The sequence below is a fragment of the Hylobates moloch genome, unplaced genomic scaffold (genome assembly GCF_009828535.3).
Source record: "Hylobates moloch isolate HMO894 unplaced genomic scaffold, HMol_V3 SCAFFOLD_3, whole genome shotgun sequence".
Taxonomy (NCBI): Eukaryota; Metazoa; Chordata; class Mammalia; order Primates; family Hylobatidae; genus Hylobates; species Hylobates moloch.
The window spans coordinates 18,825,990-18,843,610 of record NW_026652278.1 but is presented as its reverse complement, the minus strand read 5'-3'; the positions used below and the strand labels follow the sequence as shown (position 1 = coordinate 18,843,610).

Genomic DNA, 17,621 nt, shown 5'->3' with positions numbered 1-17,621 from the left:
ATACCCTGATACTGGCCGGGCGCAGTGGCTCATGTCTGTAATCCCAGCACTTTGGGAGGCCCAGGCAGGCAGATCATGAGGTCAGGAGTTAGAGACCAGCCTGGCCAACATGGTGAAACCCTGTCTCTACTAAAAATACAAAAAATTAGCCAGGTGTGGTGGCACACACCTGTAATTCCAGCTACTCAGGAGGCTGGGGCAGAAGAACCACTTGAACCTGGGAGGTGGAGGTTGCAGTGAGCTGAGATGGTGCCACCACACTCCAGCCTGGGGACAGCGCAAGACTCCGTCTCAAAAAAAAAAAAAGATATCCTGATACTTGGCCGGGCATGGTGGCTCATGCCTGTAATCCCAACATTTTGGGAGGCCAAGGTGGGCGAATCACCTGATGTCGGGAGTTCGAGACCAGCCCGGCCAACATGGCGAAACCCCGTCTCTACTAAAAATACAAAAGTTAGCCAGGCATGATGGCAGGTGCCTGTAATCCCAGCTACTCGAGAGGCTGAGGCAGGAGAATCGCTTGAACCCAGGAGGCAGAGGTTGCAGTGAGCTGAGATCACACCACTACACACCAGCCTGGATGACAGGTGAGACTCTGCCTAGAAAAAAAAAAAAAAAAAAAAAAGATACTCTTATACTTCCGACACTTGATTTGCCTTTTCCGTGGCTACGTGATAGGTCCTTGCTATTCCTCCAAACATAAAAGACGCTCTCAGCAACCGTCAGCTGGACTCCTGATGATAGAAACAGCCTCTGCTCAAATCCAGTTAATCTGATTCCCCCAAGGCAAAGAGGTACTAGGATTATCATAATTCAGCCAGGAAATTTCCTTCTTATAAATCACTTGGCGCACTTGCCCTGATGTCCTGCACCTGCCTTCTCTATGTGAAGGTTAAGCTCAGAAAGGGATTTTAAAATCGGCTTGGTGCCTTTTCCTCCTCCTCCTAAAAGCATGACTCCTTTGACACACCTTTTGACTGAGATGACTCACTGAAATGACACCCTTCTTTGACCTCTCCTAGCCTTTCTCTGACCATGTTCAACCATTTGTATGCAACTCCCACCTCTTCTCTCTAATTGTAATTAGAAGGGACCTCGGATTAGGGGACTGGATTCCCAGTCCTGCCTTTCCTGACACATGTCTCAACCTCCCTGAGACTGTAAAAGGGGCCAAGAATACATGCCCGACCTTCCAGGGTGGTAGCGGAGACAGTGTGAGGCCATATCCTCCTGGGAGCCTGCTATGGTTTCAATGTCCCCTCCAAAATCATGTTGAAATTTCATTGCCATTGTAAACGTTAAGAGGGGGACCTTTAAGAGGTGATTCAGTCACAAAGGCTCTGCCCTCATGAATGGATTAATGCCGTCACAGCAGGAGTGAGTGAATTATCACAGGAGCAGGTTGCTGATAAAAGGATGAAGTTCAGCCCCCATCCTCGCTCTCACGCCCTAGTTTGCCCTTCTGCCTCCACCATGGGATAACGCAACAAGAAAGCCCTTGCCAGATACAAATGTCTTGACCTTGGACTTCCCAGCCTCAGGAACCATAAGAAATAAATTCTGTTTCTTTATAAATTACCCAATCTGTGATATTCTGTTCTAGCAACACAAAATGGACTAAGACAGAGCCCCCACAGCCTCAGCCTGGCACACAGATGCCCATGTCAGCTGAATGTCAGGAAAGACTGTCACTAACCTGTATGAGCAGGAATTTCTGAAGCATTACAAAAATCCCTTCTGAAATTTGATTGAATCTTTTAAGGTCACCCAGGGATCTCAAACTATCCCTGCACCAGCAATTCTACTTAGAAATGAATCCAGTCTAACAAATGGGCATTGGCTTCAGTCTAAACTCTGCTGGCAGAACATCACATCTTTATGGACAACAAGAGAGCCACATCCATCCTGATTCTGAGAGTAGGAGTGATTGTGGTCCCATCTGAGCCATTTACAGAAATACAAGTTAAGAGAGAGGGTCAGAGTCTATTATCACGTGGCCTAGGGTCTTGAGACAGGGTTTAGTTTAAGCATGGTACCACCATTACCTTCTACCCTCTAATTCCAAATCCAGACACCTCAGAGGAATGAAAAACAAAAACAAAAACCAAAGAACTAAGATATTGATTGATGTGTCTCTTTGCGGCACAAATCCGTCTGTCTCCAGCACAGGAAGTCTCCCAGCTGTCCTTGCCTTTTCTTTCTGGCTGCTTCTACTTCCAGGACATACTCAGAATCATTAAGTACTTAAAAACAGCATTTCAAACAAACTAATGAAAAAAGCTAATACATGTGTGGCACTTCACAATTTATAAAAGGTATTCAAAGATAATAACTCCTGTGATCCCATCAACCCCAATTATACTGATTCTTCAGATACAGAAATTGGACTTCGAAAATCTTAAGGGGGTTTCTGGTGAGAAGAAAATAAAATTTTAAGGGATTCACCCCTGCAGTGGAGAGCTCTAACCTGCTTGGGAGAGCCGGCTATGCCCAGCCCTTCCCAACTGTATGGTTGACTTCACCTTGGCAGCTTGAAATTGGCTGCAGTGGAAGCACTTACACCATGGAAATTGGCAAACTTTACAGGTCAGGGCTTTCCTCTTCCTGCCCTCTGGAGAGCTGGTTGTTAAACATTTACCTGCACACCATTGTGCCCAAGGTTATGCTGCTTCCAAATTGCAGAGTGAAGCTTTTCATTCAAGTGCTTATAAATTTCAGAAACAAGAATGTGAACCCTTTCTGAGAAGGCACTCTTGCTCTTGCACTGTGAATAAAGACACAAACTCGCCCTCACCTGGGTCTCTCCAATGTCTGCACACCCAATGGGAGATGAAAGCATGAGACCTGTGTTCACAGCATCCAACATGCAATGTCAGACATTCTCGAATGCTACACATTCTAGAACTACTCTCTAGACACCTAGGCTCCTGACTCCTCCCAGACCTGAACTTCAGGCTCGTTCAAGCTCTCTTATGACCTAATTTTGCTGGGTGTAACCTCTGCAAGAAAATGCAAACATATATAATCTGTCACCTTGCTAGGTATTCTTCTGTTCATCCAGGTGACAAGGGACCATAACCCTGGTGGTTGATCATTCTCTTATTTACCTTCAGAATGGCCTCTGCTTGAGTGGAGAAGAAAAGATTATCTCCCAAAGTTTAACAAAGCACTTAGTGAAGACTATGGCTTGAAAAGAAAAAATATGTTAAAGTCCAACATGGGACTGGGAGGAGAAGTCAGAGGAAGAAAAAATCTTTAAATCCGTCCATGGAACTCCTAAATGTAACCTTCCAACACTTGGAAAATAGGCCGGGCGCGGTAGCTTACACCTGTACTCCCAGCACTTTGGGAGGCTGAGGCAGGTGGATCACCTGAGGTCAGGAGTTCCAGGCCAGCCTGGCCAACATGGTGAAACCCAGTCTCTACTAAAAATACAAAAATTAGTCAAGTGTGGTGGCACACACCAGTAATCCCAGCTACTGGGGAGGCTGAGACAGGAGAACCACTTGAACCCAGGAGGCAGAGGTTGCAGTGGGCTGAGATTGCACCCCCTACACCTTATTAATGCATGCCGTCCTCCCCACTAAAGTATTAGACATGTTTTTCACCAACACATCCCCACCCCAGCAAATGTCCTCAATATCATTACATCTCTGCTACCTTTTTAGGAAAGAGCCCATAACAAGACAGATATAAAAAAATCTGAACGAGATGCCATCAGACCAGTGCCCCACTCACATGGGAGTTTTCACAAACACAACTTGCCTAGAGGAATGTCAACACCAGTGTCAGCACCAGAGATTTGCCGGAAAATTAGAAACATTAGGATATCCCTATAAGTAATTGATCCCTCACTAAAGAAGGTGCTAGGAGGGGTTCAGGGCACAGCTATGAAAAACACGAGTGTGGGCTGGGCATGGTGGCTCACGTCTGTAATCCCAGCACTTTGGGAGGCCGAGGTGGGCGGATCACCTGAGGTTGGGACGAGAGCAGTCTGACCAACATGGAGAAACCCCGTCTCTACTAAAAATACAAAATTAGCCAGGCACGGTGGTGTGCACCTGTAATCTCAGCTACTTGGGAGGCTGAGGTAGGAGAATCGCTTGAACCTGGGAGGCAGAGATTGCAGTGAGCCATGATCATGCCACTGCACTCCAGTCTGGGCAACAAGAGCAAAACTCTACCTCAAAAAAAAAAAGAAAAGGAAAGAAAGAAAAAGAAAGAAAGAAAGAAAGAAAGAAAGAAAGAAAGAAAGAAAGAAAAAAGAAAGAAAGAAAGAAAGAAAGAAAGAAAGAAAGAAAGAAAGAAAGAAAGAAAGAAAGAAAGAAAAACATGAGTGTGTATCTTCAAATAGTGTGGACTGTCAACTCATTTGTTCAATCCCTTTGCCATGCAACAACCAGAATGATCTTTTAAGTGTGTACTATATACAGATCACTCCACTAATCCTTCTTTCACTGCCCTATGGAAGATGCGCTCTGGCCCCACCACCTCTTCCAGCCTCTTCTCACACTCTTTCCACATCCTCCCAAGCTCTGGCTCTTGCTGCTTCCAGATCTCCAGGCATGCTTTTCCCTGCCCAGAAGGCTCTTTCTTTCCCAGCTGTTTGCGAGCCCAGCTCCCTCTCCTCCTTCTGGTCACACCCTCAAGCTTCTAGGTCACCTCCTCTGAGACTTCTCCCTGAACTACCTCATTAAAGGCAGTCTCCCTCCGACCCCCATCTCAGTTTCCTCTCTTTATATTTACCACAGTCTAAACATTCTATTTCTTTTTTCTTTTCCATCTTCTCCATCACAAGGTTAACTGCTATTGTATTCCCAGGGTCTGGCACAGTTGTATGCACAAAGTCAGCACTCTATAAATGCATGTTCAATATGTTCATGTTTTGAATACCAGCCTGGCTTTCTGTCTCTTTTTCAGAGCAACAGTCTGGGTGAAACTGAAAGTCAGAAAAATACCTTGGGTTCACCAACAGTATCTACCATCAGTTAGGTAATTTGAATGATGTCAGTACCACTCAACCGATGACAAAAGATAAAAGACTCATTTAAGTCTCTGACTCAGAAAAAAAAAAAAAACAGCTGAAGGAAGGAGCTGATGGACAGTCTCAAACCAACCCTGGCTAAGCTCTCTGAATGAGAACCACACAACAAAGCACAATTTCCAGCTGACCTGACCTGCAGGGAGGAGTTTGGGTGGCCCCAGAGCCTTGGAAGAGCTAAGTGGCATGTCCCCAGAACAGGACATGATGAGTAGTGTTCTACTCATATTTATTTATTTTTTATCAAAGTTTAGGCTAAGTGTGGGCGGTGGCTTACACGTGTAATCCCAGCATTTTGGGAGTACAAGGCAGTAGGATCGCTTGAGCTCAGGAGTTTGAGACCAGCTTGGGCGACATAGCAAGATCCTGTCTCTATAAGAAAAAAAAAAATTTTTAAAACCCAAAGAAACAAATATGCTCACAATGCATGATGGTAATTGCCTGCCCCACTCCTCCCAACCCCTATAGCCAACAGCCAGCAGGGACTGCTGCAGAGCAGGTGGGCAGCTTCCTCCAGTGGGTGTCCTGAGCACACATGGCTTCCAGCCTCAAACACTTTGCAACTGTTCATATGATGCCAGCACGTTCCTGCATCAAAGCATCATTAGCCACCTCATTTCATTCCACAGCAAAAAGAGCAGTCTCATCAGCTTGCTTGCCCAAAGGATCTGGGCACTGAAAATCCAACAGGTCCAGTTCCTTGGTGAATTTCTATCACTGAACAGTAGAGCTTACTGGCCACAGGAAGCCACTGATGTGGTCCTGGAGTACTGTGGCATGACAAAGGTGACAAAGCGATGTTCTACTTAGGCAAGCTGGAAGACATTGTCCAGTGGAAAGGGGTGGACCCTCCTGGGTTCCTCGACTCACCTGTCTCAGCTCTACTTACTTTCCGGGATCCTCAAACTAATCTGTTACTAAACTCCATCTCATTGGACACATTGCCCTGATTTTACTCAGTCGAAAGGAATGACAGTAGTAACAGAAGGAATAGCAATTACTGAGCTATGTGCCGGGAGGCGATGGGTGACCAGGCATTGTTTTAAATGCTTTATGTGGATTAATTGATTCAATTTTCAAAATAACCCTATTAATTGGTACTATTATTGTCCTTATTTTCTGATGAGGAAACTGAGGCAACAGGAGGTTAAGTGACTTGCCCAAGGTGGCACAATTAGTAAACAGGTGAGCTGGATTCGAACCCATGAAGACTGGTTGCCAAGCTCCCATACACAATTAGTAAACAGGTGATCTGGATTCGAACCCATGAAGACTGGTTGCAAAGCTTCCATTTATAAACACGACTTACTTTTTAGGCAAACCTATAAAATCCTGAAGCTTTAGGAAATAATTTTACAAAGCCACCAAGGCAACTGAAGGACAACTGTACCACAAGGGGCAAGTGAGAAAGAGAAGGATATATACTATAGGAAAGGGTGTTCAGCCTCTGAAAATCCTAGCCGAAGGCAGTTGAACACTGTCTCTCCTTCTGGTTACAAATTCAGTTCTTCTCACTACCTACTTTTTTTTTTTGAGATGGAGTTTTGCTCTTGTTGCCCAGGCTGGAGTGCCATGGCATGATCTTGGCTCACTGCAACCTCTGCCTCCCGTGTTCAAGCGATTCTCCTGCCTCAGCCTCCCAAGTAGCTGGGATTACAGGTGTGTGCCAACACATGTGGCTAAATTTTTTTTTGTATTTTTAGTAGAGTTGGGGTTTCGCCACATTGGCCAGGCTGGTCTCAAACTCTTGATCTCAGGTGATCCACCTGCCTCACCCTCCCAAAGTGCTGGGATTACAGGCATGAGCCACTGTGCCCAGCTTCTCACCACCTACTTCTTAGTCCTGTTTTATCTGCAAGGGACCTCGGGCCATTCCTTTGGCTCTGGGCTGTGCTCCTACACTGACGCTTAAAGAAACTCCACAGACCAACTGACTTTCATTAACATTTATTGAGCGCATGGCACAGGCCACGTTTGAAGTTTTCGCACACTATTTCATTTAAATTAACCCTAACAATAAAGATATGGAGTGGGAAGTATGGGTTTTTTACCCCACATTTATTTATTTTTTATCAAAGTTTAGGCTAAGTGTGGGCAGTGGCTCACACGTGTAATCCCAGCATTTTGGGAGTACAAGGCAGTAGGATCGCTTGAGCTCAGGAGTTTGAGACCAGCTTGGGCGATATAGCAAGACCCTGTCTCTATAAGAAAAAAAAGTTTAAAAAACCCAAAGAAACAAATATGCTTATAACGCATGATGGTAATTGCCTGCCCCACTCCTCCCAACCCCTATAGGCAAATGTGCTCAACTTTTGGTGTTTTTTCTTAACACTATGCTTATATCAACTCAGCCATTAGCTACTGACATCCTGTTTCTGCAGGTGAAGATTCGGCTCTTACTGATAGGCCTACACCACACATTTTGGTTAAACCCATGGTCAGTGTTTACACTTTGAGAATGTAATTATTGTTCTACTAGACTCTGCAGTGCTTCCTAGGAATAGATTCCCTTTCTTGTACAATGGTTTTTGTTCTCTTAGATTTAATCGTTTCCCTTTCTCCCACTTGCCTAGCTCCTGATGAATAATCCATCATGTTTTCTACCTATTTTGTTGTGATCTACTAATAATTCTTTCCAATGCTCAAACTCACCAGATAACTTATCAAACCTCCTGATGTGGAGAGAAAATTGGGTGTTCTCGGTATTGTTTTAACTGAAAAAAACCCTGACTCTGAGACAGGTTAGGAGCTTGGCTGTGCGTCCTCCAGGAAGTGGTAGAGATGTGATTTGCCCGCTACCAACTGCAGCGCCAGCTCCCTGGAAGCACACTGCCCCTGGGTAAAGATGTGCAGGCTGTGGCTGCACAACTCCAGAGGGTGCTGCCCCCAACTCAGATGAGAGCAGTGCCCTGGAGCAGCAAGGCGCAGGCCCTGTCAACAAGGTGCCTTCCAATCTCGTTTCCAGTGCTGCTCCTGGTCATCTTGCACCACACTAGCCCCCAACCTGAAAGTACTGTGTTGACTGCCGACTCTCTGGCTGGCCTTGCTTGCCTGATTCATGTTTAGTAGTTGGCATCTTTGCCTACTTATTATGCAAAACTACCATATTAGTGTTGCCTCACTGTGGTCGTGTAGTTTTCATGGCAGGCATGGCCTTTCCCTAGGGGTGTCTCCATCATATCAACTCTCTCCAATGGCAAGAAGCCACTCCTGGGCTCTTGTTGCAAAAGTCCAAGCGCTTTTTGAATCCTGTTGTATATTGCAAGGGTGCTTTCAAGTCAAGATAGGGGTGATGACAGACATGCCCTGCACCCAAGGAATGGTGAAATCTTTCCTGCTGCATGGAAGGCCTGCTGACATGTACTCACCTTTCGGACATTCCTGAGGGAGGGGTGAACTCTCTCCAAAGCCCTTAAATTATATTTTCTCTTTTTTTTTCTTTTTCTTTTCTTTTTTTTTTTTTTTTTTTTGAGACAGTGTCTTGCTCTGTCACCCAAGCTGGAGTGCAGTGGCACGATCTTAGCTCACTGCAACCTCCACCTCCTGGGTTCAAGCAATTCTCCTGCCTCAGCCTCCTGAGTAGCTGGGATTACAGGCATGCACCACCATGCCTGGCCAATTTTTTTATTTTTAGTAGAGACGGGGTTTCACCATGTTGCCCAGGCTGGTCTCGAACTCCTGACCTCAAACAATCCACCTGCCTTGGCCTCCCAAAGTGCTAGGATTACAGGCATGAGCCACTGTGCCTGGTTGAAATGATACTTTTTTTTCTGGAAAAGCTCTTATACGTCAAAAATGAATGCTATCCAGCATGTAATGCTCGACAACGTAGATCAACGGCTGGTCACTGAGGGATGGGACGATGCATGACAGACAGTCCCGGTCCTGATCTTGCTCCTCCCTCCCTGGCTGTGATGCAAAAGCAAGGAAACAAGGTGAGCGTGGTGAACACAAAGAGGAGGGGCAGACTCGTAGGGAAAAGTGATCCCAACTGAAAAAGCAATTCCAGAAATACTAGGCTTGAAAGCTGACATGGGCTCTACAAGGGTTTTCTTTGGACTTCCAGCTGGAATTCAAACAGTATTTTACTCTGAATTTAGCAGTTGGGTTAGTTCTTAATTGTATCAAGCACCTAAGACAGATGACACCAAATTCCGGCCAACTTCTGTTAAGGATAAAATGGCAAATGAAAGATTCAGACACTCTTTTGTCAAAACCTGTCCAGTTGCAAGTGAAGAAACCCAACGTAACCCAAACATACCTATTATCACAATAACAGGAGTACTCAGAATGGAAACATGGTTGCCCACAGAAGTACCTTATTCTGTTTCATCAATAAAAGTTTAATTAGTTAGTGTAGAGGGTCTAAGCCAATGCTTTTCAAACTTTGGGTCTTGAACCACTGGAACATAAAATAAGTTTAATGGATCATCACCGGCATACTTAAAAAGTAGAAAAGAAAATAGCAGAGAGTAACGGTAAGTATTGCTTCATGTGAGTTTTATTTCACCCATTTATATGCATGTGTATATGAATCCTGTGTCTTGCTATGTAAAAGTGTGTTTCTTCCTGGTAGGCGTGGTGGACATGTCATTAAACTTCAAACCATAATCGAGAGGCCCTTTGACTGAGTCCTACCCACAGACATGTTTTGTTTGGCCCACACTATATTTTTTTTCTTCAGAAGGAGTCTCACTCTATCACCCAGGCTGGAGTGCAGTGGCGTGATCTTGGCTCACTGCAACCTCCACCTCCCGGGTTCAAGCGATTCTTCTGCCTCAGCCTCCTGAGTAGCTGGAATTACAGTTATGCACCATCAGGCTCAGCTAATTTTTTTGTATTTTTAGTAGAGACGGGGTTTCATCATGTTGCCCAGGCTGGTCTTGAACTCCTGACCTCAAGTGATCTGCCCACCTCAGCCTCCCAAAGTGGTGGAATTACAGGCATGAGCCACTGTGCCTGGCCACACACAATATTTTTTAAAGAGAAAGTGAAATCATTTGCCAATATTTAAACATCTGGAGATTTTACATAAAAATCCCTATTTCCAGCTGCTCTTGAAAAGTGGAAGGCCTGGCAACTTGACGTGCATCCCTCCATGGGACCTAGGATGAAGGACAAAGTAACTCTTCCCTTTAGGGAGGGCCATGCTCTGTAGTTTGCCCCAGGCTCCACTCAGGTCACCTGGCTGATTCTCGGGGCATCCATGTGTCTGACCCCAGTTCTAATCATCCTTAGCTCAATGTGACCCACAAACCCCCCCTACTTACCTCTCCTTATGTCCATTGCTGTATGATGTGGCCAAAATGCTAAACTGAGCTGCCTGCATCTCCTCAGACAGGAGCCATACTTTATTGCTTCTGTTTTACCCACTTGAGTCCCTTTCTCTCAATCCTCTTTCTATCCACTATTGCATTCCTGTTCATCCTTCAAAGCCCAGTCTTCCATGACCATCCAACAGCATTCATCACTTTCTGTCCTGCAGTCCCATATTACTTTCATAGTTCCCCTTTGAGTGCATTTCACATTGTATCATAATGACTTATCTATGTGTGTCTGTTTCTTGCTAGAAAGTGAGTGCTTTCAGGTCAAGAACTGCATTTTATTTGTTGCTATATCTAGATGGCTTATCTCATATTAGATTCTTAAAAAAAATTTCCCAAATAAGAATAACCATCTCCCCAACCCATACACCTCATTCATTCACTTATTAGTTCATTCAACATTCAGTGAGTGCTTACTGTGGAGCAGACACTGTGTAATGAGCACAGGTTGAATCAAACACCATCACCAACATTAAGAAACCTACAGAACTCCTCAAATACCAATCTTAAATGCCCCCTTTTCCATAAAGCCTTTTCTGATTCCCTTGGGACTATAGCTCTTCCTTCCTTAGAACCCCCATAGAAGATTGTTCACCCCCGTTCTATCACCTGGTGTCCCCTCCATTTTGCATTCTCCATCAGCATCCCTCTCAACACCCGCTAACCCATTCATCCACTAAAGGTAGGATCTTTTCAGTGTGTCGAGTTATTCTCGAAGTGCCTCACAGATAAGAGACCTCAAGAAAATTGTAATGTGATCAGGCCACTGATAGAAGCCCTTTGCTATGGCTCATTGCTATTTCTCAGTTTTAGGCTAGGACCTCTACACATGCCAGAAGTGGTAGCATTTTCCAGGTAAGCAGGGACAGAGGGGCATCCACTCCTTCTTTAGTGCCCAGCATAACTGGGCTCTCGTTCTGCGGACTCCAATCCCCATCAGTCCTAAAACTGCTCCTTGATGGCCATTCAGAAGGGGTTCCTCAAGTGGCACATGGCAGCAGTCCAGTGGACACCCACCTAGCTCATGTGTCACTATGAGATGGTCCATGGACCCAGGCACCCACAGCCCCTATCATTTTTCCAGGAAGGGAGTACTCAGCCTTCTCTCCCATTCCCCATCAGACACTCCAATGAGGAACAACCTTGCCACCTTTTCCTATCATCCACTTTTCTTTTTTCTTTTTTCTTTTTTTTTTTTTGAGACAGGGTCTCACTCTATCGCCTGGGCTGGAGTGCAGTGGTATGATCATGGCTCATCGCAGCCTCGACCTCCAGGCTCAGATGATCCTCCCACCACTGCAGCCTCTTGAGTAGCTGGGACTCCAGGCACACACCACCATGCATGGCTAATTATTTTTTTGGGGGGGTGGTAGCGGGGAATTTTGTTTTTGGAGAGACAGGGTCTTGCACTCCCAGGCTCAAGTGATCTGCCTGCTTTAGCCTCCCAAAGTGCTGGGATTATAGGTACAAGCCACTGTGCCTGACCCACTTTTCTTAATTCTTCTTAAACTTTTCCCTTCTCATGTTTTAAATAGAAAACAACAGAAATGAACAGAAGAAAAAATACAGACTACTAGGACATAGACAGAATGCAGTTGACTCTTGAACAACATGGGTTTGAACTGCACAGATCCCCTTGCACACAGATTTTCTTCTACCTCTGCCACCGCTGAGACAGCAAGACCAAACCCTCTTCTTCCTTCTCCTCACCTGCTCAGCATAAAGACAAGGAGGATAAAGGCCTTTATGATGATCTACTTCCACCAAATGAACAGTAAATATTGTAAAGTGGTAGTAAATGAAACACTCCAAGCCTAAATAACATATTTTAATTCCTCAAAGATTAAAGAGGGAGTGGTAGCCTTTGTGAGCCAAGATAGCTGATGAACTCTTTTCCTTTTTTTTCATTTGTTTTCTGAGACAAGGTCTGGCTCTACTGCTCAGGCTGGAGTGCATGGTGATCTCAGCTCACTGCAACCTCTGCCTCCTGGGCGCAAGCCATCCTCCCACCTCAGCTTCCTGAGTAGCTGAGACTAGAGGCATGCATCACCATGCCTGGCTAATTTTTGTATTGTTAATGAACTTTTACCCAAAAATTCCAAACAGCTCTATGATTCCAGGTAAACATGCTCATCTAAGTCTTGGAGACATAGGAGTGATGCCTGCAGAATATGCACATCTGTGACTTCATTCTGAATTAATGTTGCCTTCTCCAAGTCACGCTGAGCCCCAACTCACCCCCATGAAAAAGTCACTTAAACTTCCTGCCAACCTTTGCTCCCAGTATCATATGCTGACAGCAGTTTCTTGGCCGCTGGGATCTCACGGGTCTGCTTCATTATGAAACATGGCTTTGTTTCATCCTGCAGGAGAGCCAGTGACAGTGATGTTCTTTACCTTCTTTTTGCCATCTGTGCGTGGTGAGCAAGATGATATTTGCAAAAGGGAATGAAGAAGCTACTTCTATAAAAATTTTGACTTACCCACCTGTAGGGCTGGTCATTTTACCCACAGAAACCACAGATTACCTGCACAGTGTCAAAGTGTGGTCCCTGAATCAAGAACATCAACATTATCTGGGAAGTGTTAGGAATGCAAAATCTCAGGCCTTCTCTCAGACCTACTGAATCAGAAACTCTGAGGGCAGGGCCCAGAAATCTGTGTTTTCACAAGCCTTCCGGATGATTCTGATCCCAGTTGAAATTTGAGAAGCACTGTCCTAGACAGTAATTTCCTTAGAAGTATTAAAAAAGCCAGGATCTTCATAGTTAAATGCAAGTATTCAAACAAGCCAGCCTGTTTGATTGCAATAGGGACCCCAAACTCACCCCTGGTCCACCCCCAGGGGACACTGGACCATAATAACATTAATTATGTCAGTCTGAGCACAAATACAATGTTTCAGAGAAAAGAGGTCATGCATAACAAATATTCGCTCTCCCCACTGTTAACAAAATTTGCCCTTGAATACACAGCTCCTGCCAGTTTGGGATAAACATACCTCTCGGTATGAGTCACCATCAGACAAACACACAATGAAATAGGAAGCTGGGCTGGTTTTTACTGTGGTGTGCCCGGATCAAACTCAACCACAATGGGAAGAAATCCTGCACCACTCACTGATCACTGAACCTTCTGAAAAGTTCTCCGGCTCTTTAATGCTGGCTCAGGAAAACACTCAGCACTTTGACTTTGGCATAGGAGAAGCCAACAATACCAGGATCCTCTTTCTTGACCCCTAGGGCTGTGAATACGATGGCAAAGAGGGCCACCTTCTCAAAATGAATCAAATGCCAAGATATGCTTCTTGGTGGGATGAGTCTCTTGCAGTACATCTTCTGCAGGAATTTGGAAAAGTCAATTTGTCGTTCTTTAAAAGAAACTCTCTGTGATGCAATATAAGTTGTTCATCCTTCCTGGTCATTTGGCCTGGCATGGGAAAGGCAAGAAGCAATACCACCTCCAAAGTCTGAGAGTAGCTAACAATAGATGAGGTCCAACCTCCATTTCAGATGCCCACTGTCTACATATTCTTGACTCCATTCCTGTCATCAAAAATTGCCCTCAAGAGCCTTGAACACATTCAAGTCAATGTATTCCTTCTCTCATATTTATTTATATTGTAGAAATGACATCTTTTTCTTTCTGGATAAATATTTTTTAGACAACAATTAGTTGGTGTTAGAGGGCAGGAGATTTGCTATGATCTTTTTTTTTTTTCTTTTAAACATGTGAAATCCTTTCCCTTAGCTTTGGAAATCCCATTATTCAGACAGTACTTCTGGAGTGAAGCAGAGCCACACTTCCTGGTAAGAGTAGCACTTTCATTTATAAAATACTACGAGCAATTCACACTTGGATTGCTTTCTCTCAAGCAGAATATGATGACAAAAACTGGAGCACCCCTCCCCACAAAGATGGGAAATCCACAGTTGAGTAGTGTGAATAAGTCACTGATCAAGAACAATTTATTCTGAAACTTGTAGCCTTGTAATGTCTCCTTTAATCTATCACTTCCCTTTAGACCTTACTTAGGAAATGACCTTGTTGGTGGTATCCCCTTTAAAAGACTGGGGCTTTTGAAGTTAAGACAAATCCAAGGGCAGGTAGGGGGTGAGGCATTAAACTTCAACCCGTGGCTAGGAGTGGCTAGCATATGTGAAAGAAGATGCCTGGATAGTGACTCAATAGTCATCACACACATGAGGAATTATTACACCACAGTGAAAAACCTACTGTTCTTAGCCTTTCCTGAGGATGGAATAAAAGTGGGTATTGATTACACCAGGCAGTGTGCATGCATCTGAGTAGGCAGTGTCTGTGTGGGTGTGTGTTTTGGGAAGGCAGATAGCATTAGAGGCAGCAACACTTCACAGCTCCTAAGGTTGTTTTACAAGACTGCATATGAAGTCAAATACTTGAGAAAAAGAGCACTGTCCTAAGTTGCACAGGTAACAACTGCTGTTTATCTGGTGTTTACTTAGGTGCACAGAATAATTCTAGAAGAATTCGCAGAAGGGATGGACCTTTGAAGAGCTCTATAAGAAAGCCAAACTTGAGTTAGATCTTTGATAAATACATAAAAGGGGGGTACAGTATGTCTCACGAGGCAGGTAGACAGTATGACTGAGGTTAGAGCACAAAATACCACCCCTGTGGTTATTCAAAAGGTAAAAGGGTTCAGGGTGGACATTAGCACTGGTTTCGGAGCCAGATAGGCAGAAAAATGGATAGAAAACTTAGCTTTTCTACCTGCTAGCTAAGTGATCTCTGATCTTCTGTGAGTCTCCTTTCCCTCACCTATTAGGGGGAAGATACTACTTACCTTGATGGGTTTGAAGATTAAAGACAATGTATATGAGGCTCTGCCATTTAGTATGTGTTCAATCACTGACAGATTTAATAATAATATTAAAATGAAAATAAAATAAGATTGGCTTAGAAGAATTTTTTTTAGAAGTAAGCAGGGAGGAGGTATTTTAAGGACTTGAGGAGAACCCTCCATGACAAGCAGGAAGCTTTGAACCTTACTATGTCATTTATTTGGGTTTTTGAGCTGGGAAATGATTCAATGTCCTAAAAGGATTACTTTGGTGTCAGGGTGTGGGTCACATTTGAGACACAGTATACCACTGTTCTCAGGAGCTGCCAAGAACAGGCTGCAGTGGCTTTTGGATGCGGCAGGAAGAGGCTACTATCAAACCATGAAGGGCGCTGGACCCAGCAGCTTGAGGCAGAAAGGTGTGGTATTGGCTTCCCTGTTGATGCCTAACATCTGAATGCCTCCTGTTATTCCAAAGGGAAAGCAACGCCTGTTTCTACTGTTATCTTCCTTAAGGTAGATTGTAGCAGGTCTGTACAAATCGGCCAAGAAATTTCAGAGTCTGCCCAAGAGGTATGAACTGGACTACTCACTTCTAATCACTCCCTAGTCCTTTATTCCCAATGCTGGCTTAAGGTCTATAAAACTGAGCTCATCTCCTTCATCCCATCAACCTCCTCCCTTCCTCTTCACCACTAGCAACTCTCTCCCATCCCACATCTGATTCCACTCTGCTCCTCTTCAGTCCTCCTTTCCAAGCCTAGCCACATCTAACACTGGTGCCTGCGTGTAATGGGTTGGACTGCATCACCCTCCAAACTCATCTATTGAAGTCCGAACCCCCAGTATCTCAGAATGTGGCCCTATTTGGAGATAGGGTCTTTACAGTGGTGATCGAGTTAAAATGAGATCATTATGGTGGGCCTTAATCCACTGGGACTGGTTTCCTTTTAAAAAGGGGAAACATGGAGTCAGATAGGCATACAGGGAGAATGCCTTGTGAACATGAAGGCAGTTGCTTCTATAAGCCAAGGAACACCAAAGATTACCAGCAAACCTCCAGAAGGCAGGGGAGAAGCATAGGACAGATTCTCCTAACAGCCCTCAGAAGGAACCAACTCAGCCAACACCTTGACCTCAGGCTTGTAGCTTCCAGAACTATGAGACAATACATTTCTGTGGTTTAAGCTGCTCAGTCTGTGGTACTTTGTTACAGTGCCACTAGCAAACTGATACCTGAGCTACCTGGACTCAAAACTTTAAGATCATTCGTTCTGAATCCTTCTCATTACAATCACCCAACCTGTTGTCAGGCCCCATCAATTCTAATGTGGTGGCTTCTCTCAAATCTACCATTCTCTTTTCATTTCAATTTATTATATGTCCACATATCCCCAATCTTTAAAGCCTCAGTTTAAGAGCTGCCTGTTTCAGGGAGCCTTTCCTGATCAGCCTACTTGGAAGCTAAGTCTCCCACCTTTGACCTGCTAGAGCACTGCACCAACGCCTCTTTAAACATCTACATAATATTAGTTATTTGTGAGCTTATTTACTTCCTCGATAGGTGGTAAAGAAGCAGAGGGCAGCTGTTGTATCTTCTAAGCCCTTGAGAGCTTCCTGAGTACCCAGCACTTTGCCTAACACAGAAAGGGCAAGCAGGAGATGATAACGGAATAGGGAAGTTTCCTGACCAGAATGGGGCTTACAGAATCCTAAAGGAAAAGAAAGGACTAAGCTAGAACATCTCTGTAGACATATCTACTTTGATGAAGAGGATTCTTCCATTTTCAGCAACTGAAATGAGCTGGGAAATAAGACCCATAAATAAGGAGGAAGGACTTTATTAGTCCTTCCGTAGCTTTATTATTTGAAGCATCTGTTTCTGCCAAAAGCTAAATGGCATCAAGGAGGAGCTGTGGTGGTCTGATTGACTTTGCATACAAATTGTTCACATCTTAGCCCAGGCGCGGTGGCTTATGCCTGTAATCCCAGCACTTTGGGAGGCCGAGGCGGGTGGATCACCTGATGTCAGCAGTTCGAGACCAGCCTGGCCAACATGGTGAAACCCCATCTCTAATAAAAATACAAAATTAGCCGGGCGTGGTGGTGCACGCCTGTAATCCCAGCTACTCAGGAGGCTGAGGTAGGAGAATTGCTTGAACCTGGGAGGCAGAGGTTGCAGTGAGCTGAGACAGGGCCATTGCATGCCAACCTGGGCAACAAGAGTGAAACTCTGTTTCAAAAAAAAAACAAAAAAGACAAATTGTTCACATCTGTCACCCTCTGTGCTCAAGGGAATCCATTGATCTAAACCTTAAAGAGAACTGTGACCAAGGTGTCTTAGCACCCCACCGCTCTCTACAGCTGTAGTTCTCAAACTGGAGCAATCCTGCTCCCCAAAGGGCATTTTCTAAAGTCTGGAGACATACTTGAT

The 17,621-nt window shown here is 44.6% G+C and overlaps 1 protein-coding gene across 10 annotated transcripts in view; it reads right to left on the bottom strand.

Annotated features, from left to right (window-relative positions):
* The window catches only part of ABLIM1 (actin binding LIM protein 1), a 339,056-nt gene that overhangs the window by 179,814 nt on the left and 141,621 nt on the right, over positions 1-17,621 (bottom strand). Inside the window, exon 3 of one of the 10 annotated variants that reach the window (XM_032177161.2) lies at positions 17,318-17,325. The exons of the other annotated variants lie outside the window; for them this stretch is intronic. Coding sequence (XP_032033052.1) covers positions 17,318-17,325 — 8 coding nt within the window. The remainder of the gene's footprint in view (positions 1-17,317; positions 17,326-17,621) is intronic. 10 annotated transcript variants of the gene reach the window in all.